Source organism: Ranitomeya variabilis, chromosome 1 (assembly GCF_051348905.1).
Source record: "Ranitomeya variabilis isolate aRanVar5 chromosome 1, aRanVar5.hap1, whole genome shotgun sequence".
NCBI lineage: Eukaryota > Metazoa > Chordata > Amphibia > Anura > Dendrobatidae > Ranitomeya > Ranitomeya variabilis.
This window is the reverse complement of record NC_135232.1, coordinates 556,231,787-556,255,771: the sequence shown is the minus strand read 5'-3', so window position 1 is coordinate 556,255,771 and position 23,985 is coordinate 556,231,787. Positions and strand designations below refer to the sequence as shown.

The 23,985-nt window shown below is 45.6% G+C and overlaps 1 protein-coding gene across 1 annotated transcript; it reads left to right on the top strand.

The window, feature by feature from the left end:
* Window positions 1–9,481: 9,481 nt before the first annotated feature.
* On the top strand, window positions 9,482–14,168 carry LOC143767629 (uncharacterized). Its single transcript, XM_077256071.1, has 4 exons — window positions 9,482–11,025; window positions 11,848–12,046; window positions 12,201–12,363; window positions 13,150–14,168. Exons 1-4 carry the CDS (start codon window positions 10,882–10,884, stop codon window positions 14,141–14,143), a joined length of 1,500 nt encoding a protein of 499 aa, XP_077112186.1. The 5' UTR covers window positions 9,482–10,881; the 3' UTR covers window positions 14,144–14,168.
* Window positions 14,169–23,985: the final 9,817 nt, after the last annotated feature.

Sequence of the window (23,985 nt, the reverse complement as noted above, 5' to 3'; positions counted from 1 at the left end):
CATTAGTAGGCCAAATGCAGTTTCATATTCAAAATATAGGCCGAAAGCCTGAAGATTGAAGCTCAGCTCTGTTCAGTGGAGGACAGCTGTATTGAGTGGCGCAGACAGACACAGGTAGTAGGCCTAAAATAAGCAGCATTGGTTTGGTCAGCGGAGGACGATTGCAAGGAGTGGCGCAGACAGACTTAGTAGGCCTAAAATAGAAAAGTAGGCTCAATGCAGTTTAAAATAGGTTACAGGGGTACACAGGCAGCATTGGTTTGGTCAGCGGAGGACGATTGCAAGGAGTGGCGCAAACTTACTAGGCCTAAAATAAAAAAGTAGGCTCAATGCAGTTTAAAATGGGTTACAGGGGTACACAGGAAGCATTGGTTTGGTCAGCGGAGGACGATTGCAAGGAGGGCGCAGACTTACTAGGCCTAAAATAGAAAAGTAGGCTCAATGCAGTTTAAAATGGGTTACAGGGGTAGACAGGCAGCATTGGTTTGGTCAGCGGAGGATGATTGCAAGGAGTGGTGCAGATTTACTAGGCCTAAAATAAAAAAGTAGGCTCAATGCAGTTTAAAATGGGTTACAGGGGTACACAGGCAGCATTGGTTTGGTCAGCGGAGGACGATTGCAAAGAGTGGTGCAGACTTACTAGGCCTAATATAGAAAAGTAGGCTCAATGCAGTTTAAAATGGGTTACAGGGGTACACAGGCAGCATTAGTTTGGTCAGCGGAGGACGATTGCAAGGAGAGGCGCAGACTTACTAGGCCTAAAATAGAAAAGTAATCTAGAAAATACTCAGCACACTCCAAGATGTCTGATGCAAAAGGGGGGGTGTTTAATACATACAGTATTCACATTCACAAACGTTTCAATCTGCAAAGACCTTCATCAGTGTGCTCTAAAGACAAAAAAATAATGCAGTGCATAGACAAATATAAGAAACAAAGTATATACAGGTAAATACATACACATGGTCATAAACGCGGTCATGATAGTAAACCAGAGATATTATACCAATATAATCACTCGTGCCACATATAGGACTAGCATGATAAATCCATATAGGTGTAAAACATGGCACTGGACAGGGTATGTAGTGGCAAGAAGACCTGGCAGAGGGGGAGGGGAGTGTGTGAAAAGGAGATTAAGGAATTCAGATGGTGACTGCAAGGTGTGTCACAATGTAGTGGCTCATATTACCACGTATGAAGCTGACGTAGTTAACGTTTATGTTAGTATAGCCGTGGCGCTATACAGGACAAAAAATAAGGGGAGGGAGGTGCATAGGAGAGAAAAGAAACGGTACATACCTATTGGTTTGAGACAAGGGGCGTGTATTGTACACCCATTTTGTTTAGAGAATTAGCATCTATAATGAGAGGAATCTATATTATGGTGATATCTGTATAGTATGTGGTTGCTACGGAACATGATTTTATAAGTACCAGGGATTGAAGTAGAGCAGGGTAAGTTGCTTAAAAGGTAAAAGGGCTGACACTAGCCGGTCTAGAGAAGGAGAAACAAGGAAAGGTGTTGTGCTGATGTTATAATGGCTTCAATACTAAAAAGCCAGTGTCTGGAAAGTGGAGAAAAGTACACATACCGAGCACAGGAGGTAACTCAGGGAGGGCTCGTTATTAGAGGGCTAAACTAGCCGATATATATAAGAGACATAAACATAAATTAGTGGCGCCTCTCTCTACTGGAACGCACGCTGCATAGACACTATGTCATTTTTAATACGTCCGCGTCACTTCCGGTCTACGACTTCCGGCACTAACATTCCGGTCTCAGCGCACGCTCCCCTATAAATACCGAGCACCATGGACTTTACATCAGCGCCAATGACTTGCGGTGGATACCGCGTCCTCTACCCCTGGGTCTCCTTTTGGCGTAGTAAGACTTGCCGATCGCGGCACCTGAACGCTACTATGCTCCATCCCCGGCGCCACTAATTTATGTTTATGTCTCTTATAGATCGGCTAGTTTAGCCCTCTAATAACGAGCCCTCCCTGAGTTACCTCCTGTGCTCGGTATGTGTACTTTTCTCCACTTTCCAGACACCGGCTTATTAGTATTGAAGCCATTATAACATCAACACCTTTCCTTGTTTCTCCTTCTCTAGACCGGCTAGTGTCAGCCCTTTTACCTTTTAAGCAACTTACCCTGCTTTACTTCAATCCCTGGTACGTACAAAACAATGTTCCGTAGCAACCACATACTATACAGATATCACCATAATATAGATTCCTCTCATTATAGATGCTAGTTCTCTAAACAATATGGGTGTACAATACACGCCCCTTGTCTCAAACCAATAGGTATGTACCGTTTCTTTTCTCTCTCTATGCACCTCCCTCCCCTTTTTTTTGTCCTGTATAGCGCCACGGCTATACTAACATAGACGTTAACTACTTCAGCCTCATACGTGGTAATATGAGCCACTACATTGTGACACACCTTGCAGTCACCATCTGAATTCCTTAATCTCCTTTTCACACACTCCCCTCCCCCTCTGCCAGGTCTTCTTGCCACTACATACCCTGTCCAGTGCCATGTTTTACACCTATATGGATTTATCATGCTAGTCCTATATGTGGCACCACGAGTGATTATATTGGTATAATATCTCTGGTTTACTATCATGACCGCGTTTATGACCATGTATATGTATTTACCTGTATATACTTTGTTTCTTATTTTTGTCTATGCACTGTATTATTTTTTTGTCTTTAGAGCACACTGATGAAGGTCTTTGCAGACCGAAACGTTTGTGAATGTGAATACTGTATGTATTAAACACCCCTCCTTTTGCATCAGACATCTTGGAATGTGCTGAGTATTTTCTAGATTACGTTGAAGGTCTGGGCACCTACTTTCACGCACCTCCACCCTGGGCTGTGCTGAACATTTACTTTACTAAAATATAAAAGTAGGCTCAATGCAGTTTAAAATGGGTTACAGGGGTACACAGGCAGCATTGGTTTGGTCAGCGGAGGACGATTGCTAGGAGTGGCGCAGACAGACTTACTAGGCCTAAAATAAAAAAGTAGGCTCTACGCAGTTCTAAACCGGTAACAGGAGTAAACTGGCGGCACTGCTTTGTTCGGTGGAGGACAACTGGAAGAAGTGGCTGACACAGTAAGTTGGCCAAAATAGTAAAGTGGGCTAAATGTCTGCAAAAAAATGTTCCTAAATAAACAGGTGGCAAAGCTAGGTACAGGGGTGGGTTCCTCTGCTGAGTAGCAGACAGTGGTAGTTCGCGCACAGTATTCACAGGTCTAGAAAGGCCGTACTGGGGGGCCCACGGCACGGCTGCCATGACGGGGTTACGTGGGACCTGGGGAGCTGGAGCAGTTTAGATAATGTAGTGAGGTAAGGGTTAAATGCGATGTGAGGGGAGGGTTAATGGCATTATTTGAATTGGGAGGAGGTGGGGTTAAGGAACTGTGGGGAGGGGGAATATAAAAGGGGGCACACTTCTCACGTGGGCATCCATTTTAAGTGCCTGCGTGACGAGTGAGGAATCTGAGTGGAGTCCGCAGGTACTACTCACATGGAGGTTGAACGATCCTCCAGCGTCTCCGGGCGGCAGCCAGCTCCCAGGGGACAGATTGGCTGCAGGCATCCGTAAACAGCCTCCTGCAGGGGACAGTGGACGCATCGTCGCAGGTGCAGCATGATGGGCGCCGGCCGCGGAGGTCCAGGCCTCCGGCGCGCTTAAGCCCCAACGTGATCCCCAGGGCCCGGCACAGAAACAGGAGCCCCTCCGGGGACCCTCCGGTAAGCAGCGCTGGCCACCCTGCCTTGTGGCGCTGCGCCGGGAGGAATCCACCAGAGCAGCGAGGCCTACACCGGGGGGTGGAGCCTTCCTCCCCTCCGTCTGCGAGCGCGCAGCGAGGTGCGACTGGAGCAGGAGCCGGTACTGTGGGCGCCAGCACATCTGCTGGCACCGCTCAGCCTGGGAGGCAGAGAGAGCCTAGGAGACGGGGGTCAGGTACTGCTGCCCCTCAGCGCCAGGGACAATGCGGGTGGCAGTCAGCCAGCCCTGCAAGCAGCAAGCGGCCCTTAGCAGCGCATAGTTCCAGCGGGCACAGCACTTCAGCTTCCTCTGTGGGCAGGGGGCAGGGGTTACCGGAGGCTGGCAGGCGACATTCGGCCATTTCGGCCGGCAGTGCCAGGGACGCTTCGGTGGCAAGGAGCCACACATCTTCCAGTGGGCAGCAGGACGCGGGCCCGTGTTATTCTCCACCAGCAAAAGCAAATCAGACGGCGGCATCGCTAGGACGGCAGTCCCCAGATATGGCCACCAGGAGTTCGTCAGACAACATCACGGACCAGACCGGGCTTGAACCAGGACACCTTCGTTTGGGAGTAGGATCTTCGGCTGCTGGGTTCACAGCACTCAAGCAGCTAGGTGAGAACGCTTTTCCTTTTATTAATATACCAGGCATAGTTTCCCCTGATGCTAGGAGTACCGATGTAACTTTGGGAGTCGTTAGTGGGGGTATGGGATTAATCCTTAGAGGTTTAGGTGAACTAACGGGGTTGTGGGGGTCAGGGCTTAGCAGGGGGGCATTGCCGTCAGCAGCTTGGTTGTGGAATGCGGGGTCGTTTGAGGGGTCTAGAGATTTGACGGAGATTGCTGGTGTGTCCAGCAGTGCAGGGCCCACATCAAACACAGGGGGCTCCTCAAGGGAGAGTGGCGGAGAGGCTACAGCTTTGTCATTTAGGGCCTGGGTCAGGGACTGACGCTTCAGTTGAAGGAGCTTCGCGGGAAAAAGAAAAAGAGGACGTCCCTCAGCTGGACGATGCGGCTAGGGGGGAGGTTTATGTATGCTTTGAGGGCCCGCTAGGGGCACACCTAAAGCAAGAAGTCAGGGATAAAATCTGGAAGGGGATGTACACAGAAATATTTTCTCTCTTACCCTTGGAGAGATTTAACTTGGACAGACCTAGAAGGGAGGACTCTAAAAAAGAGGATGAGGAGAAACGGAGATATAGGTTGATTCCCAGATCATTTTCAAATTGGCTGCAAGAATTCGCCATTCTGGCTAGCGTGATTGGGGAGATGGCCCCGGAAAATTGTTCGGCTCTATTTTGCTATTTAGATGCCATAGGGGAGGCTTATAGGATCTACAGGGGAAAGGGATGGCTACGCTATGACGAACAGTTTTGTCAGCGGAAGGCTTTTAGACCGAATATCCGGTGGGATCACAAGGATATAGCGTTGTGGATGAGAATTATGGTCCTGTCCCGCTTAAGTCAGACCAGCCAGCCTTTTCATGGGGGAGCCGGGAGTTCAGGACAGTCAGGACACTCGGCGGCTTTGCAGAAAGGACTGTGTTTTGCCTTCAATAATGGAGTATGCAGATTCGGTAGCAAGTGTAAATTTAGGCACGAGTGCTCATCATGCGGTGGGGTGCATAGCGCAGCAAAATGTTTCAGAAGTAACAGGCAAAAAGGAGGCGAATCAGCTGAAAAAAGGGGTGACTCTGGTGCAGTGGGCCGTGATGGAGGCCTTTCTAAGTAGATACCCCGATAGGTCAGCTGCGGCTTTATTCCTCGACGGTTTTAGGGAAGGTTTCAAAATTCCTTTTCTTGAGCAGGTTGTTTGTTTGAAAAGAAAAAATTTGAAATCACCGTTACAATTCCCAGAGGTAGTCTCCGAAAAGTTGAACAAAGAAATGGCTCTGGGAAGGATGCAGGCCCGTATGTCGACCCCCCTTTCGCTAATCTGAGGGTGTCACCTCTTGGCATGGTCCCTAAGAAAGAACTTAATAAATACAGGCTGATCCATCACCTATCTTTTCCGAAAGGATCTTCGGTTAACGATGGAATTGACCCCAAATTGAGTTCGGTGATGTACACATCATTCGATTCAGCGATGGAGTGGGTTCGAGTATGCGGCAGGGGGGCTAAGTTGGCGAAAACTGACATCGAAACGGCTTTCCGTTTGTTGCCAGTTCATCCTGACAGTTTGCATTTATTGGGTTGTTTCTGGGATGGCGGTTTCTTTGTCAATCGATCTCTTCCCATGGGTTGCTCAATTTCCTGCACTTACTTTGAGGCCTTCAGTACGTTCCTAGAATGGGTGGTGAAAGATGTATCTGGGATACGTTCATGTTCCCACTATCTAGACGATTTTTTGTTTATAGGGTCAGCGGAATCGGCAGATTGCTCGATCTTGTTACACACAATGGAAAGCGTGGCAAAAAAATTTGGTGTGCCATTAGTGGAAGAAAAGACAGTGGGCCCGGTGACCGTGTTGAGCTTCCTAGGCATTGAAATTGACACAGTAGCAATGGAGTGTAGGCTACCTGCAGATAAGCTTACGGCATTGCGGCAGGACGTGGCTAATGTGATTGGTTTGGTAAACTGAACTTTGCATGCAGGATCATGCTGATGGGTCGAGCATTCTGTCGTCTATCCTTGGCAACAGTAGGGGTAAAGTCCCCTTTGCATTTCAACAGAATAAGGAAAGAATTTTGGGACGACTTGAAGGTGTGGGCGGCTTTTCTTGACGAGTATAATGGCAGATCTCTGTGGATTCAACCTGTTGCATATGCCGCCTCCTTGGGCATCTTGGTTCACGTTGTTGAAGAGAGCCGCTTTGGTCTTTTCTTTCACGGGAGCTGGTCAGCAGCGGCTTGGCCCGTAGAATGGAAGGAGGAAGGTTGGACAAATAACCGGTTACTGCTGCAGTTGTTCCCCAGAGTAGTTGCATTGGCCCTGTGGGGCAACAAATTGAGGAATTTGATGATGTCTTTTCTTTGCGAGCATGTAGGAACGGTAATGGCTGTAAACTCGTTGTCAGCCGCTACGCCCGCAGTAGTGAAGGTTCTACAGCATTTGGTTTTTCTGTGCCTTAAGTTCAATTTATGGATTGTATCTGAACTTGGTTTGTCAGTACCTGATCCAATAGTTGTCGCTCTTTCTCAATTTCAGTGGCGGCTCTTCCGGGAACTTGCACCTCAGGCGGAGAGTTCGGGTCTGGATTGTCTGGCGGAATTGTGGAACCTGCCGCGAGGGCCGTAACGGAGTTATATGCTAAATCGCTATCGGACTCATCTTGGTCCCATTATAATCTGGCTTGGCGCCTGTGGGAATACTGGAAGTCTAGGATGGATCAGGATATGGAGGAGGAGTATGGTTTGTTGTTCCTCGGTTTTCATTGGGAAGCAGGATGGTCAGTAACACGTTTAAATAAGTTTTTGGCAGGGCTAGCTTTTATCCTTAAGTTCAGGGGTTGTAAGGACATAACGAAGTCCTTTTTGGTTCGGCAAGTAGTGCGTGGCTGGAAGAAAGGTTGGAAGGCTTCTGATGGCCGGCGTCCCATGTCTTATGAGGTGCTTTTAGCTATTGGTCATAATTTGCAGGAAGTGTGTTTCTCTGAATGGGAAGTGGTTTTGTTCCGGGCAGCTTTTTCTTTGGCTTTCTTTGGGGCGTTTTGGCTAGGAGAATTGGTTAGCCCGTCCAGGAATCAAAGAGGTACTTTGTTAAGAGAAAATGTAGCGGTTGAAGGGAATAGGGTGGTGGTGTTTGTTAAGTCCTCAAAAATGGATGTGTATGGGAAAGGGTGCAAAGTGGTGTTATTCAGTGTTGAGGGCTCTCTGTTATGCCCTGTGGCATCCGTGAAGAATTACATGTCAAAGGGCGGTGTTTTAAATGAGCCATTTTTGGTGCACGAAAACGGGTCTTTCTTGTCCCGTTTTCAGTTTACTACGGTATTTAGGAGATGTTTGGTGGCAGCTGGTTTACCTTCAATGCAATATAGCGGACACTCTTTCAGGATCGGGGCAGCGACCGAAGCAGACAGGTTGGGCCTGGGAGAGGATGTGGTACGGAAAATTGGGAGGTGGGAATATTCTAGGTTCCGGTCGTATGTTCGCCCAACCTTATTGTGAGTTCAAGGGCTGTCGTGAGTTAATTGTTTGTTGCCTTTTTTTTCTTTATTGCAGGGGCAGATCCGGTGCTCGTCTGGATCATGGGGCACTCGTACGTTTTTTGGGCCGTCAATTAGGCCTTTCCCGAGAGGCAGTAACATTACGATAGATCGGTAAAAGGGGGATGGTTTGGAAGGAATGGTTACCTGAATTCCATCTTTTTGTTAGGTTGGCTAGAGTGCCGGAAATTGTGGTTATTCATCTAGGGGGGAATGATTGGCTAAACGGTCTTGTCGGGAGCTGATCAAGGATATTAACCCCTTCACCCCCAAGGGTGGTTTGCACGTCAATGACCGGGCCAATTTTTACAATTCTGACCACTGTCCTTTTATGAGGTTATAACTCTGGAACGCTTCAACGGATCCTGGTGATTCTGACATTGTTTTCTCATGACATATTGTACTTCATGATAGTGGTAAAATTTATTTGATATTACCTGCGTTTATTTGTGAAAAAAATGGAAATTTGGCGAAAATTTTGAAAATTTTGCAATTTTCCAACTTTGAATTTTTATGCAATTAAATCACAGTGATATGTCACTCAAAATACTTAATAAGTAACATTTCCCACATGTCTACTTTACATCAGCACCATTTTGGAACCAAAATTTTTTTTTGTTAGGGAGTTATAAGGGTTAAATTTGACCAGCAATTTCTCATTTTAACAACACCATTTTTTTTAGGGACCACATCTCATTTGAAGTCATTTTGAGGGGTCTATATGATAGAAAATACCCAAGTGTGACACCATTCTAAAAACTGCACCCCTCAAGGTGCTCAAACCACATTCAAAAAGTTTATTAACCCTTCAGGTGTTTCACAGGAATTTTTGGAATGTTTAAATAAAAATGAACATTTGACTTTTTTTCACAAAAAATTTACTTCAGCTCCAATTTGTTTTATTTTACCAAGGGTAACAGGAGAAAATAGACCCCAAAAGTTGTTGTACAATTTGTCCTGAGTACGCCGATACCCCATATGTGGGGGTAAACCACTGTTTGGGCGCATGACAGAGCTCGGAAGCGAAGGAGCGCCATTTGACTTTTCAATGCAAAATTGACTGGAATTGAGATGGGACGCCATGTTGCGTTTGGAGAGCCACTGATGTGCCGAAACATTGAAACCCCCCACAAGTGACACCATTTTGGAAAGTAGACCCCCTAAGGAACTTATCTAGATGTGTAGTGAGCACTTTGACCCACCAAGTGCTTCACAGAAGTTTATAATGCAGAACCGTAAAAATAAAAAATCATATTAGGCTACGTTCACATTTGCGGTGTGCGCCGCAGCGTCGTCGCCGCACCAAAACGCATGCGGCGTGCGGCCCTATCTTTAACATTGGGGCCGCATGGCGCCGCATGTACATGCGTTGTCATGCGTTTTGGTGCGTTGTACGCCGCATGCGGCGTTAGGGCGCACCTGTCAGGGCGCGGCAAACGCAACATGTTGCATTTTTTGGGCGGCGCAGACTTTGGAAAAAACGCATGCGTCGTGTTTGCGTCGTGTTTGCGTCGTCGATGCGGCTTTTTTCCCATTGACTTGTATTGACAACGCAGACGACGCAAGTACTTGCGTCGTGGTGCGTTGTACGACGCATGCGTTTTCCAATAAAAAATGCAAAACATTGTCTAGACTTTTGTCTAGACAAAAAAAAACCACTATATATAGAGAGAAAAAAAGGGGTTTGGCATTGTCTTTCACAAGGCTATCTACAGAGAAGACTGACTGAAGGGAATCTGCTTTCCAAACCTGTAAGTATATATTTCTCTTTGCATATTTTTTATTCTGTGTTTTATTTTTTGATTTGGATTTAATTTGTGCAATGTTTGGTCTGTGCTATTGTACGGTTATGGCACTGTGGGTTGTTAGTGAAAAATTGTGTTTTTTAATCTTGTTTTGATGTACTTCTGGCGTTATATGCTGGCGTTTATTGTCACCAGCCTTGCTTGGTTTTGGATTGGTTTTATGGATTTGGGGTTGTTCTGGTGTCATGCGGTTGTTCAATGTCTTTAAATTTGGCAGATTTTTATGTTAAATTTCTTGTGCATGTCTTTTTCTGGTTTCTATTGTTGGGGGTAACCGTATGGCGTTTTCTTGGCTCATGTCTTGCTGTGTTTTATTATGCTGTTGGCATTTTTTTTTCTTTCCTTGAGTGTCTTTTCTTGCTGGTGGGGGGGCTACATTTATGATGTTTCATTTGTATTGTATTGTTCTGTGCTGCTATGCCATTCTATTTTCAATTGTATTTTCCCTTTTTTTTTTTTTTTTTTTTTTTTTAACTGATGGTTTTATGTCGTTTTCCCTATGGCTTCCGTATGTATCTCCTTTCTTGAATGTTTCCATTGACAAGTGTGTAGTATGCCCTTTTTTTTTTTTTTTTTTTTTTTTTAGTTGGGGGCCTTTTTTTAAAAATTTATTGTGTTTTCTTTTCATTTGGACTATGTTTTATCTTTTGGGTTGCTGTATATTGTAACAGCGGTTGTCCCGTAATGTTTATTGCTTATTATCTAGAATGTTATTTAGCGCCTTTTTCTGATGTATTTTGGTGGATGTCACCAGATGGTGTTGTTTTGGATTATGTCTTGTTGTAATTGTAAATTATGGCGTTCATTAGTTTGCTTATTTCATTGTGCCTTTTTTTTTTCCTGTAGAAATTTTTACATAGGTGTCTATTTTTTCAGAATTTTATTTGGGTCTATTCTTGTATTGTTTCTTCGATTGTGTTCTCTTGCAATGTATGGCGTTGTGGTGTCGCTTTTTGAGTTTGCATTGTCCTATCAGTCAACAGTCAATTGTGGTTGTTTTAATGTTTTGGGCCTATTTTATTGTATGTGGCATTGGATGTGATTTTTTGCTCATTTTTTTTCATTGCAGAACAAACTTGCAAGAATGCCAAGTTCTTCGGAGCATAGCCAATCGGCGCGGGGGAGTGCGGTGAGTAATTATGTCTAGTTGCTTACAATTCGCTGCCATTTGTAGCATTGACAATAATTTTTGTATACAATTTTTCCAGGCTTCTTCAAGTGAGGGGGAAGACGGTCAGCGGGAGCAGAGAGATCGGGGCCAAGATGTGGCGTCAGGCCGGCGAGTGAGTATTTTTTTTCTTTTTTTTTTTTTTTTCAGTAGCATCCTGCTGTGAGGAACATTACATTTGAGGAGCATCCTGCTTTCACTAGGGATGTTTACTAAGCTTAGGCCCCCGTCACACATAGCGAGATCGCTAGCAAGATCGCTGCTGAGTCACTAGTTTTGTGACGCAACAGCGACCTCAGTAGCGATCTCGCTATGTGTGACCCGTACCAGCGATCAGGCCCCTGCTGTGAGATCGCTGGTCGTGTTGGAATGGCCTGGGCCGTTTTTTGGTCGTTGAGGTCCCGCTGACATCGCTGAATCGGTGTGTGTGACACCGATCCAGCGATGTCTTCACTGGTAACCAGGGTAAACATCGGGTTACTAAGCGCAGGGCCGCGCTTAGTAACCCGATGTTTACCCTGGTTACCCGGGTGCTGCAGGGGGACTTCGGCATCGTTGAAGACAGTTTCAACGATGCTGAATTCGGTCCCCTGATCGTTGGTCGCTGGAGAGAGCTGTCTGTGTGACAGCTCCCCAGCAACCACACAACGACTTACCAACGATCACGGCCAGGCAGTATCGCTATTCGTGATCGTTGGTAAATCGCTATGTGAGACGGGGCCTTTATACATTATAGATTTTCAGGGCAGCAAGTATTGGGGGAAGGTAAAATAAAGTTGAACTCCCTGCACACAAACATTCTAAAACACAGGTGTAGAAAACATCAATATACATACATCAAATGGCAAAGGATAGGGCAAAGGTACCTATCATTCCAGGTACTGGTGGTTGTTATTATTTGCATATTTTTAACCTATTTGTTTTCTAATTTTTCTAGGTTTCACAACGGGACCAAGGAGACAGTGGAATAGATGTGGACCTCCTGATCTCCTGCATCCAGGAGCGTGGCCCGTTGTGGGACAGCCGTGACCCTCGGCACATGGACCAGGTGGTGTCGAGGCGTTTGTGGGCAGAGGTGGCAAAGTCGCTGTGGGATGGCTTTGACAGTGCCTCAGCGAAGGCCAAAGGCAACTTTAGTGAGTATTGCAGATACGCTGCTATGACCCATCTTGCCAGGATAAACACAACCGTGTGTGATGCGAGCAACGACTAAACTTTGCATCGCTCACGGTTGTTTTATCCTTTTAAAATGCTAAATATGTAACCATTTTTTTGTCTTTACATTCACAGTGAAAAAGTTGAGGACCAGATGGCGATCCATGAAGGACCGTTTCAATAAGGGGATCCGTGCTGCTGAGGAGCAAGCTCGGAGTGGTGCTGCTGCGTCCAAGTCGGTGCCCTACAAATATAACAGGGCACTCCAGTTCCTAAGACCGGTCCTTACCCGCCGACAGTAAGTATTTTGGCCACATAACATATTGCACAGCCACATTGTACATTGCCCAGACACATAGCATATTGCACAGCCACATAGTACATTGCCCAGCCACGTACATTGTGCATCCACATAGTAGATTGCCAGGCCACTATATAGCAGCCACATAGTACACGTTCTAGCTACATATACACATAGTATATTTCCAAAGGAACATAGTGTATTGGCCATCCATGTAGTCATTGTAGCATTTTGGCCATCCTTTTACCCTAGTGGAATGGTATATAGCCCATTAGTAATTTTTTGGTTAGGCGTGAGTCATTGTAGTCCATGACAGGTTACGTTCTGAGTCAGGGTAGTTCTGATCGCATGAATAATGATGACGTCTGGATCACATGATCCTAACGTCATGGCCGTTCCTGCGATCAGATCAGCAAAGTGTTTTTTTTTGTTTTTTTTTAAATGTTTTTCTTGACTTTAAATTTTTTACTAATTTGGCGGCATAGGCAGCATCAAGAAAGATTTAAAAAAAAAAAAATGTTTTAAAACGATGACAGAGGTATGCATTGACTTTTGCAGCGGGAATGACCAGTCATTTTCTACCGTAGGTATGTCCATGATTGTTATCGTCAGCCCTAATGGTCAGCTGGCGGTAACAATCAGCAATTTATTATAGGCAACACAGACTGAGAGACAGGGGATTGTAATGTATTGATGTGTCATGTAATGTTAATTTTTTAACAGGAGTTGGCGTATGTGATAGGTTATTAATTGAAGACTAATTTTTTCCTTATCTTTTCACAGGACACACAGCAGCACCCTCCAGCGAGCTCCCCCCTGTGAAGCGGAACTTCATGGATCGCCATCTGACCCGTCACAGCCCTCCCACAGCGACAGCAGGCTTGCACCACCATCATCTGGAGAACCGGCTGCCGGTACGTCAGGTTTTCCCCTGCCCGAGGCCTCTGGCGCACCTTCGTTCGGGAATTCCCGACAGCGCCAGCGGGCCTCGGACAGGTCAGTCATGCCTGAATTTTTGCACTTGAGCACGGTGTTCCAGAACGGTTTCAAGGCGTTGAGCGATAAAATGTCCAGTATGGAACGGCGCCTTGAAAACCTGGAAGCCGAGCTCTCAAATCCGGCAAAACATTTCTTAAGTACAATTGCTAAAGGCATGGTGGAAAACCTTACGCCGGAACTCCAGATTTCGGTGATGCAGGACTGCAACAATTCCTACGTGAGGGCTCTGCAGCAGGCTCGGGTCGTGCAGTCAGCGACAATGTCCGTAGTGCCGTCGCTGGCTAGCATGACTCCGACTACTGCTGCAGAGCCACTCCAGCCACCCCACCCTGGTCCAAGTGCCGAGCGACGCCACCACAGTCACCATAGCAGTGTGCCGCTGACTCCTGCTCCTGCCAGGCCCTCATCCTCCCGCAGCCATCATTCTGGGGGAGCCGATACTGGAAAAAAAAGGAAAAGGAAGACCAAGAAAAAAAAAAGCAAAAGGTCACGCACTGAGGCTCTGGCTGCTCAAGGTCAAACAAGTACACGTCGGGGCTCTAGCCGCAGCAGGAGCAGCCAGAGCCAACCAAGAACTTTGCAAAGGCTCGTGTTGCCTCCTCCCTCCCCTGCAGAGGTGGCGGTTTGCTCCCCATTAGACCTGCCATCCAGCCTCCTGGACTATAGGTCAACATCCTCCTCCTACTCGTCGTCGTCTTCATCAGCCTCATTTTCCTCTCCCCATTCCCAAAAAGAAACATACCATTCCCCCTTTGTGGCACAGGTTGATACCCCCTAAGTTTATTTCCCCTTTTTTTTTTCTGTTTCCCCCAAATAAAAAATTTTGTTTTGAATACAACAATATTTGTTCTTATTTTCATGTATACTTCTCAGCAAGTCACACCGTGCGCCGTCTACACATATTATGTGTTTAAAACAACTCATATATGCAATGTCAGACACTATTTTTAACTTTTTTATTTTGCCTTTTTTGGTGTGTCTCTCATTGCTGTATGAGGTGTTTACAAACAATAAAGTGTATGAGGTGTTTTCAATCACTAGGGTATGTGTCCACGCTCAGGATTGCATGAGGATTTGGTCACGATTTTTCATCAGTATTTTGTAACCCAAAACCAGGAGTGGGTGATAAATACAGAAGTGGAGCAGATGTTTCTATTCTACTTTGCCTCTAATTGTTCCACTCCTGGTTTTGTATTACAAATACTGAAGAAAAATCGTGACAAAATCATGATGCAATCCTGAACGTGGACACATACCGTAAAGGTACCTTCACACTTAACAATGCTGCAGCGAAACATACAATGATGCAGATCACTGCAGCATCGCTATTTGGTCGCTGGAGAGCTGTCTGTGTGACCGCTCTCCAGCGACCAACGATGCCGAGGTCCCCGGGTAACCAGGGTAAACATCAGGTTGTTAAGCGCAGGCCGCCGCGCTTCCGATGATTACCCTGGTTACCAGTGTTAAATGTAAATAAAACAACAGTACATACACTCAGAATTGCGTCCCCCGGCGTCCGCTTCCCTGCCCTGACTGAGTGACGGCCCTAACAGCAGAGCGGTCACATCACCGCTGTGCTGTGCATTCACTTTCCGGCCGGCGCTCAGTCAGTGCAGGAAGCATACGCCGGGGGACGCGAAGATGAGTATATGTACTGTTTTTTTTGTAAACTTTCACACTGGGAAACAGGGTAAATATCAGTTTACTATGCGCCGCCCTACGCTTAGTAACCCGATATTTACCCTGATTACCATTGTAAAACATCGCTGGTATCGTTGATTTTGCTGTCAAACACAACGATACACGGCGATCTGACAAACAAATAAATATGTTATATGGTATGGTATAAATTTTGTCTTTGAAGCAGGGTAGAAAACTTAAGAAATTTTTTTTATTAAAACACAACATTTTAAAAACAAAGAGTTACAAGTTTTTTAGATAAGGCACATTACATTGGTGAACTATTTTAAGCATAGTCACACCAGAATACAGTCCAACAGTTTACTACACCATTGTATCTTGCCATGACAGACGGCCAACATCTGACACAAAATAGGCCGCAAAACGATCCCTCATCTGCGCAATTTCCACACTTGTCCTCAGAGGATGATCATGGAAATCGGGCAATGGGTTGGCTATGGTTTCATCGAGATCAACGTTCAGTCTCTCTTTGGCCAGAATAAAATTGTGGAGAACCACACACGCCTTCACCACCTCATCCACTGTCTCAGTTTTCAGATTAATGGCGGATCCTAATATCCGCCATTTGGAGACAAGGATGCCAAAGGCGCACTCCACAGTCCTTCTGGCCCTGGACAGTCTGTAATTGAACACCCTTTTCGTATGGTCCAAGCCCCGACTGGAGTAGGGTTTCAATAGGTTGGCAGACATTTGGAATGCCTCATCCCCAACCACAACAAATGGCATCGCAGGGCCTTCGGTGTGGGGAAGAGGTCGTGGCTGGGGGAAATTGAAATTGTTGCCATATAATTTTTGGCCCATATCCGACTCTTTGAATGTGCGCGAGTCATTTGAACGGCCAAACGCACCAATGTCGACTGCGAGAAAACGGCAGTCCGCACCGGCAATTGCCATCAGCACAGTGGAAAAATATTTTTTATAGTTGTAGAAAAGGGATCCACTTTTCCCTGGCTTGGTAATCCGAATGTGCTTGCCATCCACCGCGCCAATACAGTTTGGAAACGAACACACTTCCTCAAATTTCTGGGCGTTGGCCAACCAGATATCGCTTGTAGGGACGGGTAAAAAATCTTCCCGGAGATTATCCCACAAAGCGCGGCAGGTCTCAGCAATAATTCCGGAGAGAGTGGAGACTCCAATCCGGAACTGAAATTGAAGGGATCTCAAGGTCTCTCCGGTAGCCAGGAAACTGCCAAGAAGATAAAGAAATTACATTAAAGTACATTGCAATTTATAAAAGTACATTGACCATACCACCCCCAAAAAAAATTAAGAAAAAAAAAAAAAAAAAGGGAAGATGTGAACGTAGCCGAACATATCTCAGTCATTCAAACAGCTACGTACCGTAGAGTCACCAGCAGCCGCTCCTCTGCGGAAATAGCTCTCCGGAGCTGCGTGTCCTGCCTGCTAATGGCTCCTTCCACCCGACGCAGAAGATACCGGAAGCTCTCCTGAGACATCCTGGTGTACTCGAAATATTTCTCCAGGTTTTCATTCAGTTCGCCAAACAAGCTATGGTATGCTCCACGGCTCTCCCGGACTTCCAAGATAGGGTGTATCCAAAATCGGCGATGAATCCATCTCCGTTTTTCTCTTTCTCTTTGATGAGCACAGGCGACAGCATAGGCATGAGCCAAGGCAAATTCCATCTCCATATCCATGACGATACTGTCCATGGGACGCTCCATCATGAATACCAGCAAAATGGGAGGAATTCATGTCTGCCATGGTATATATACACAATTACATAAACACCAACCCTCTTCTAGCCATTGGTGGTCCTTATCTATTGTGTAGACACTTTTTTTTGTGGGTGGGATGAAGAATGACTCACTGCACAAAAAAACGCATGCGGCGCAAAACGCTGCGTTTTTTGTTGAAAACTCAACTGCGTTTACAAAAAACGCTGCGTTTTGCGCCGCATGCGTTGAAAGCATGCGGCGCAAAACGCAGCGTTGTGCATGCGTTTTGCTGCGTTTTTGTTTGCGTTGTGCGTTGCGGCGACGACGCTGCGGCGCACAACGCAAATGTGAACGTAGCCTTATTTCACAAAAATGATTTTTCATCCCCATTTTTTTATTTTCCCAAGGGTAAGAGAAGAAATTGGACCTCAAAAGTTGTTGTACAATTTGTCCTGAGTACGCTGATACCCCATATGTGGGGGTAAACCACTGTTTGGGCGCATGGGAGAGCTCGGAAGGGAAGGAGCGCCGTTTGACTTTTCACTGCAAAATTGACAGGAATTGAGATGGGACGCCATGTTGCGTTTGGAGAGCCACTGATGTGCCTAAACATTGAAACCCCCCCACAAGTGACACCATTTTGGAAAGTAGACCCCCTAAGGAACTTATCTAGAGGTGTGGTGAGCACTTTGACCCACCAAGTGCTTCACAGAAGTTTATAATGCAAAGCCGTAAAAATAAAACAAACATTTTTTCCCACAAAAATTATTTTTTAGCCCCCAGTTTTGTATTTTCCCGAGGGTAAAAGGAGAAATTGGACCCCAAAAGTTGTTGTCCAATTTGTCCTGAGTACGCAGATACCCCATATGTTGGGGGGAACCACCGTTTGGGCGCATGGGAGGGCTCGGAAGGGATAGAGCGCCATTTGGAATGCAGACTTAGATGGCATGGTCTGCAGGTGTCACATTGCGTTTGCAGAGCCCCTAATGTACCTAAACATTAAAAAAAAACCACAGTTGACACCATTTTGGAAAGTAGACCCCCTAAAGAACTCATCTAGATGTGTTGTGAGAGCTTTGAACCCCAAGTGTTTCACTACAGTTTATAACGCAGAGCCGTGCAAATAAAAAATATTTTTTTTTCCACAAAAATTATTTTTTAGCCCCCAGTTTTGTATTTTTCCAAGGGTAACAGGTGAAATTGGACCCTATATATTGTTGTCCAATTTGTCCTGAGTACGCTGATACCTGATATCGGGGGGAACCACCGTTTGAGCGCATGGCAGAGCTCGGAAGGGAAGGAGCATCATTTGAAATGCAGACTTAGATGGATTGGTCTGCAGGTGTCACATTGCGTTTGCAGAGCCCCTAATGTACCTAAACAGTAGAAACTCCCAACAAGTGACCCAATATTGGAAACTAGACCCCCCAAGGAACTTACCTAGTTGTGTTGTGAGAACTTTGAACCCCCAAGTGTTTCACTACAGTTTATAACGCAGAGCCGTGAAAATAATAAAAAAAAATTTTTCCCCCCAAAATTATTTTTTAGCCCCCAGTTTTGTAATTTCCCAATGGTAACAGGAGAAATTGGACCCCAAAAGTTGTTGTCCAATTTGTCTTGAGTACGCTGATACCCCATATGTGGGGGGGGGAACCACTGTTTGGGCGCATGGAAGGGCTCGGAAGGGAAGGAGCGCCATGTGGAATGCAGACTTAGATGGAATGGTCTGCAGGCGTCACATTGCGTTTGCAGAGCCCCTAATGTACCTAAACAGTAGAAACCCCCCACAAGTGACACCATTTTGGAAAGTAGACCCCCTATGGAACTCATCTAGATGTGTTTTGAGAGCTTTGAACCCCCAAGTGTTTCACTACAGTTTATAATGCAGAGCCATGCAAATAAAAAATATTTTTTTTTTCCACAAAAATTATTTTTTAGCCCCTAGTTTTGTATTTTCCCAAGGGTAACAGGAGAAATTGGACCCCAAAAGTTGTTCTCCAATGTGTTCCGAGTACGCTGATACCCCATATGTTGGGGTAAACCCCTGTTTGGGCGCACGGGAGAGCTTGGAAGGGAAGGAGCACTGTTTTACTTTTTCAACACAGAATTGGCTGGAATTGAAATCGGACCCCATGTCGCGTTTGGAGAGCCCCTGATGTGCCTAAACAGTGGAAACCCCCAATTATAACTGAAACCCTAATCCAAACACACCCCTAACCCTAATCCCAACGGTAACCCTAAGCACACCTCTAACCCAGACACACCCCTAACCCTAATCCCAACCCTATTCCCAACCGTAAATGTAATCCAAACCCTAACCCTAACTTTAGCCCCAACCCTAACCCTAACTTTAGCCCCAACCCTAAATGTAGCCTTAACCCTAGCCCCAACCCTAGCCCCAACTCTAACCCTCGCCCTAACCCTAACCATAGCCCTAACCCTAGCCCTAACCCTAGCCCTAACCCTAGCCCTAACCCTAGCCCTAACCCTAGCCCTAGCCCTAACCCTAGCCCTAACCCTAACCCTAATCCTAGCCCTAACCCTAATGGGAAAATGGAAATAAATACATTTTTAAATTTTTTAAAATTTTTCCCTAACTAAGCATGTGATGAAGTGGGGTTTGATTTACTTTTATAGCTTGTTTTTTAGCGGATTTTTATGATTGGCAGCCGTCACACACTGAAAGACGCTTTTTATTGCAAAAAATATTTTTTGCGTTACCACATTTTGAGAGCTATAATTTTTCCATATTTGAGTCCACAGAGTCATGTGAGGTCTTGTTTTTTGAGGGACGATTTGACGTTTTTATTGGTAACATGTTCAGGCACGGGAGATTTTTTGATCGCTTTTTATTCCGATTTTTGTGAGGCAGAATGACCAAAAACCAGCTATTCATTAATTTCTTTTGGGGGGGGCGTTTATACCGTTCCGCGTTTGGTAAAATTGATAAGGCAGTTTTATTCTTCGGGTCAGTACGATTACAGCGATACCTCATTTATATCATTTTTTTATGTTTTGGCGCTTTTATACAATAAAAGCTATTTTATAGAAAAAATAATTATTTTGGCATCGCTTTATTCTGAGGACTACAGGTCCTTCTCAAAAAATTAGCATATAGTGTTAAATTTCATTATTTACCATAATGTAATGATTACAATTAAACTTTCATATATTATAGATTCATTATCCACCAACTGAAATTTGTCAGGTCTTTTATTGTTTTAATACTGATGATTTTGGCATACAACTCCTGATAACCCAAAAAACCTGTCTCAATAAATTAGCATATTTCACCCGACCAATCAAATAAAAGTGTTTTTTAATACCAAACAAAAAAAACATCAAATAATAATGTTCAGTTATGCACTCAATACTTGGTCGGGAATCCTGTGGCAGAAATGACTGCTTCAATGCGGCGTGGCATGGAGGCAATCAGCCTGTGACACTGCTGAGATGTTATGGAGGCCCAGGATGCTTCAATAGCGGCCTTAAGCTCATCCAGAGTGTTGGGTCTTGCGTCTCTCAACTTTCTCTTCACAATATCCCACAGATTCTCTATGGGGTTCAGGTCAGGAGAGTTGGCAGGCCAATTGAGCACAGTAATACCATGGTCAGTAAACCATTTACCAGTGGTTTTGGCACTGTGAGCAGGTGCCAGGTCGTGCTGAAAAATGAAATCTTCATCTCCATAAAGCATTTCAGCCGATGGAAGCATGAAGTGCTCCAAAATCTCCTGATAGCTAGCTGCATTGACCCTGCCCTTGATGAAACACAGTGGACCAACACCAGCAGCTGGCATGGCACCCCACACCATCACTGACTGTGGGTACTTGACACTGGACTTCAGGCATTTTGGCATTTCCTTCTCCCAAGTCTTCCTCCAGACTCTGGCACCTTGATTTCCGAATGACATGCAAAATTTGCTTTCATCAGAAAAAAGTACTTGGGACCACTTAGCAACAGTCCAGTGCTGCTTCTCTGTAGCCCAGGTCAGGCGCTTCTGCTGCTGTTTATGGTTCAAAAGTGGCTTTACCTGGGGAATGCGGCACCTGTAGCCCATTTCCTGCACACGCCTGTGCACGGTGGCTCTGGATGTTTCCACACCAGACTCAGTCCACAATCTTCCTCAGGGTCCGGTCACCTCTTCTCGTTGTACAGCGTTTTCTGCCACATTGTTTCCTTCCAACAGACTTACCATTGAGGTGCCTTGATACAGCACTCTGGGAACAGCCTATTTGTTGAGAAATTTCTTTCTGGGTCTTACCCTCTTGCTTGAGGGTGTCAATGATGGCTTTCTTGACATCTGTCAGGTCGCTAGTCTTACCCATGATGGGGGTTTTGAGTAATGAACCAGGCAGGGAGTTTTTAAAAGCCTCGGGTATCTTTTGCATGTGTTTAGAGTTAATTAGTTGATTCAGAAGATTAGGGTAATAGGTCATTTAGAGAACCTTTTCTTGATATGCTAATTTATTGAGACAGGTTTTTTGGGTTATCAGGAGTTGTATGCCAAAATCATCAGTATTAAAACAATAAAAGACCTGACAAATTTCAGTTGGTGGATAATGAATCTATAATATATGAAAGTTTAATTGTAATCATTACATTATGGTAAATAATGAAATTTAACACTATATGCTAATTTTTTGAGAAGGACCTGTATAACTTTTTTATTTTTTCGCACATGATGGTGTATGGTGGCTCGTTTTTTGCGGGACAAGATGACGTTTTCAGCGGTTCCATTCTTATTTATATCCGTCTTTTTGATTGCGTGTTATTCCACTTTTTGTTTGGCTGTATGAGAATAAAGCGTTGTTTTTTGCCTCTTTTTTTTTTTTTTTTACGGTATTCACTGAAGGGGTTAACTAGTGATATAGTTTTATAGGTGGGGTGGTTACGGACACGGTGATACTAAATATGTGTACTTTTATTGTTTGATTCTTTTTTTATTTAGATAAAGAAATGTATTTATGGGAATAATTTTTTTTTTTATTATTTATTTAGGAATTTTTTTTTTATTTTTTTTTTTTACACATGTGGACATTTTTTTTTTAACTTTTTTACTTTGTCCCAGGGGGGACATCACAGATCGGTGATCTGACAGTTTGCATAGCACTCTGTCAGATCACCTATGTGACTCAGAGCAAAGCAGGCTTACCAGCGCCTGCACTGAGCAGGCACTCGGTAAGCCACCTCCCTCCCTGCAGGACCCGGATGCCGCGGCCATCTTGGATCCGGGACCTGCAGCGAGGAAGGAGGTAGGAGACCCTCGGAGCAACGCGATCATATCGCGTTGCTGCGGGGGTCTCAGGGAAGCACGCAGGGAGCCCCCTCCCTGCGCGATGCTTCCCTGTACCGCATGTTTGATCGCGGTGTGCCGGGGGTTAATGTGCCGGGGGCGGTCCGTGACCACTCCTGGCACATAGTGCCGGATGTCAGCTGCGATAGTCAGCTGACACCCGGCCACGATCGGCCGCGCTCCCCCCGTGAGCGCGGCCGATCGTGCTGGACGTACTATTCCATCCTTGGGAAGTAGGGCCCACCCCACATGGACGGAATAGTACATCCAATGGCAGAAAGGGGTTAAATTTGATATCCTGAGGTTTTGGGTCATGTTTCTAAAGGTACTGTTGGCTTGGTGTGACATCATTCCGCGTAAGGTATGGCAAGGTGCTAGGTCCCCTGAAGGGGTGAACAGAGCTCGAATCAAAGTGAACAGGGCTATATCAAGGTTTATGGTTCGGAACGGTGCGTTGGCTGTGAGGCATGTGGACTTGGAATCAGGTCAAGGAGCTTACTGGAGAGCTGATGGCGTGCACCTGAACGCAGTGGGAAATGATATGTGGTGTTTGGCTATTCTCAGTGGTATTGAACTAAGTCTGAAGGTGTGGAGGGACATGAATGGCTAAGGAGTCAGGCCATTCGTGTTCATGGTGGGGGTGGAGGTCCTCGAAGTCGGTGGAAATGGTAAATGGCGGTTCAATGGGGGGGATCTTGAGAGGTCCTGGACCCCACATGAGAGAATTTAACAAGGCGTGGTTTGGTTACCCCGCGTGAGGTGGATTTATGGGCCCCTGGCATGGTGGCGGGTTCGGTGGACCAGGATTTGTTGTTATCTATCCCTGAGCTGGTGCTTTACAGCTTGGGGTAAGACTTATCCTGGGCTGAACAATGTGGAATTTGGATGCTGAGGTTTATAATTTTGGAGCTTCGAGGACCACCCCTCCTATTCTGGGTTGTTAAGAAAGTTCTGTTATCATTTATGTTAATAAAATGGCTGCTGTGGCCAATTAAATCCAATATATGTCTCAGTCTGATGATTTGCATACGAAAGAAGTTTAATCTTTAGGTTGTTAAGTGTAAAAGGGGCCTGTTTAAAAGGGATGGGGAATTTTCCAGGTCACGGAACTCACGTATACCCTATGTCAAAATGGAGGGCAGGGCCCCTGTATATTTTTACTATCATCTATCATTTCAACAAATTTGTATTGGCAGTGCCATTGAAGGATTTAACAGCACAGAATAAACAGTGGTTGAGCAGTAAGAGGTAAGTTTTGCAAGTGGTAGAGCACTGTTTGAGCTGGGGGGGGAACACTCTCTCGTGGGCGGCGGTACTGGCCCAGGGCCCCTCATATTACGATGGCGTGTCTGACGTTGGGTGTGCACCACCACCGCCAGAGACACTTCATTGTACTATGAGGGACCCGGTGCCAGTGCCGTCGGCCAAAGGTGGGCACACCCACCTGTCCAGGCAAACGGCACTTGCACAGGTGCTTGCGTCAAGTGTAGACCACGGCCCCGTGGGGGGAGTCAGCCCATTTAGGGAGGTGTAAAAATGGCCTATGGTGGACATTCAGCAGCTGCAAATGGAGGAATTGGAGCAGTCAGTAAGAGGAGTCCAAAAGCAAGACTTTTTCACAGGAAAGCTACGTGTCAGCAGGGGAAGGTGGGGCAAAATAATTAGAAATCCATGATTGGTTCATTTTAATGAAGGTTAGATCATCAACATTTTGGGTAGCCAGACGAGTCCTTTTTTTGGTCAGTATTGAACCAGCAGCACTGAAGACTCTTTCTGATAGCACAGTAGCAGCTGGGCAAGCGAGCTCCTGTAATGCATATTCTGCCAATTCAGGCCAGGTGTCTATTTTAGATGCCCAGTAATCAAAGGGGAATGACGTGTGAGGGAGAACATCGATAAGGGAGGAAAAATAGTTCGTAACCATACTGGACAAATGTTGTC

What these genes read in the sequence shown, in the direction of transcription:
- LOC143767629 (XM_077256071.1), top strand. Translation starts at nt 10,882, where the DNA reads ATGTCTAGTTGCTTACAATTCGCTGCCATTTGTAGCATTGACAATAAT. An exon ending in GAAGGCCAAAGGCAACTTTA is followed by an intron (nt 12,047 to 12,200) that starts GTGAGTATTGCA and finishes TTACATTCACAG; the next exon opens with TGAAAAAGTTGAGGACCAGA. An exon ending in CCGGTCCTTACCCGCCGACA is followed by an intron (nt 12,364 to 13,149) that starts GTAAGTATTTTG and finishes ATCTTTTCACAG; the next exon opens with GACACACAGCAGCACCCTCC.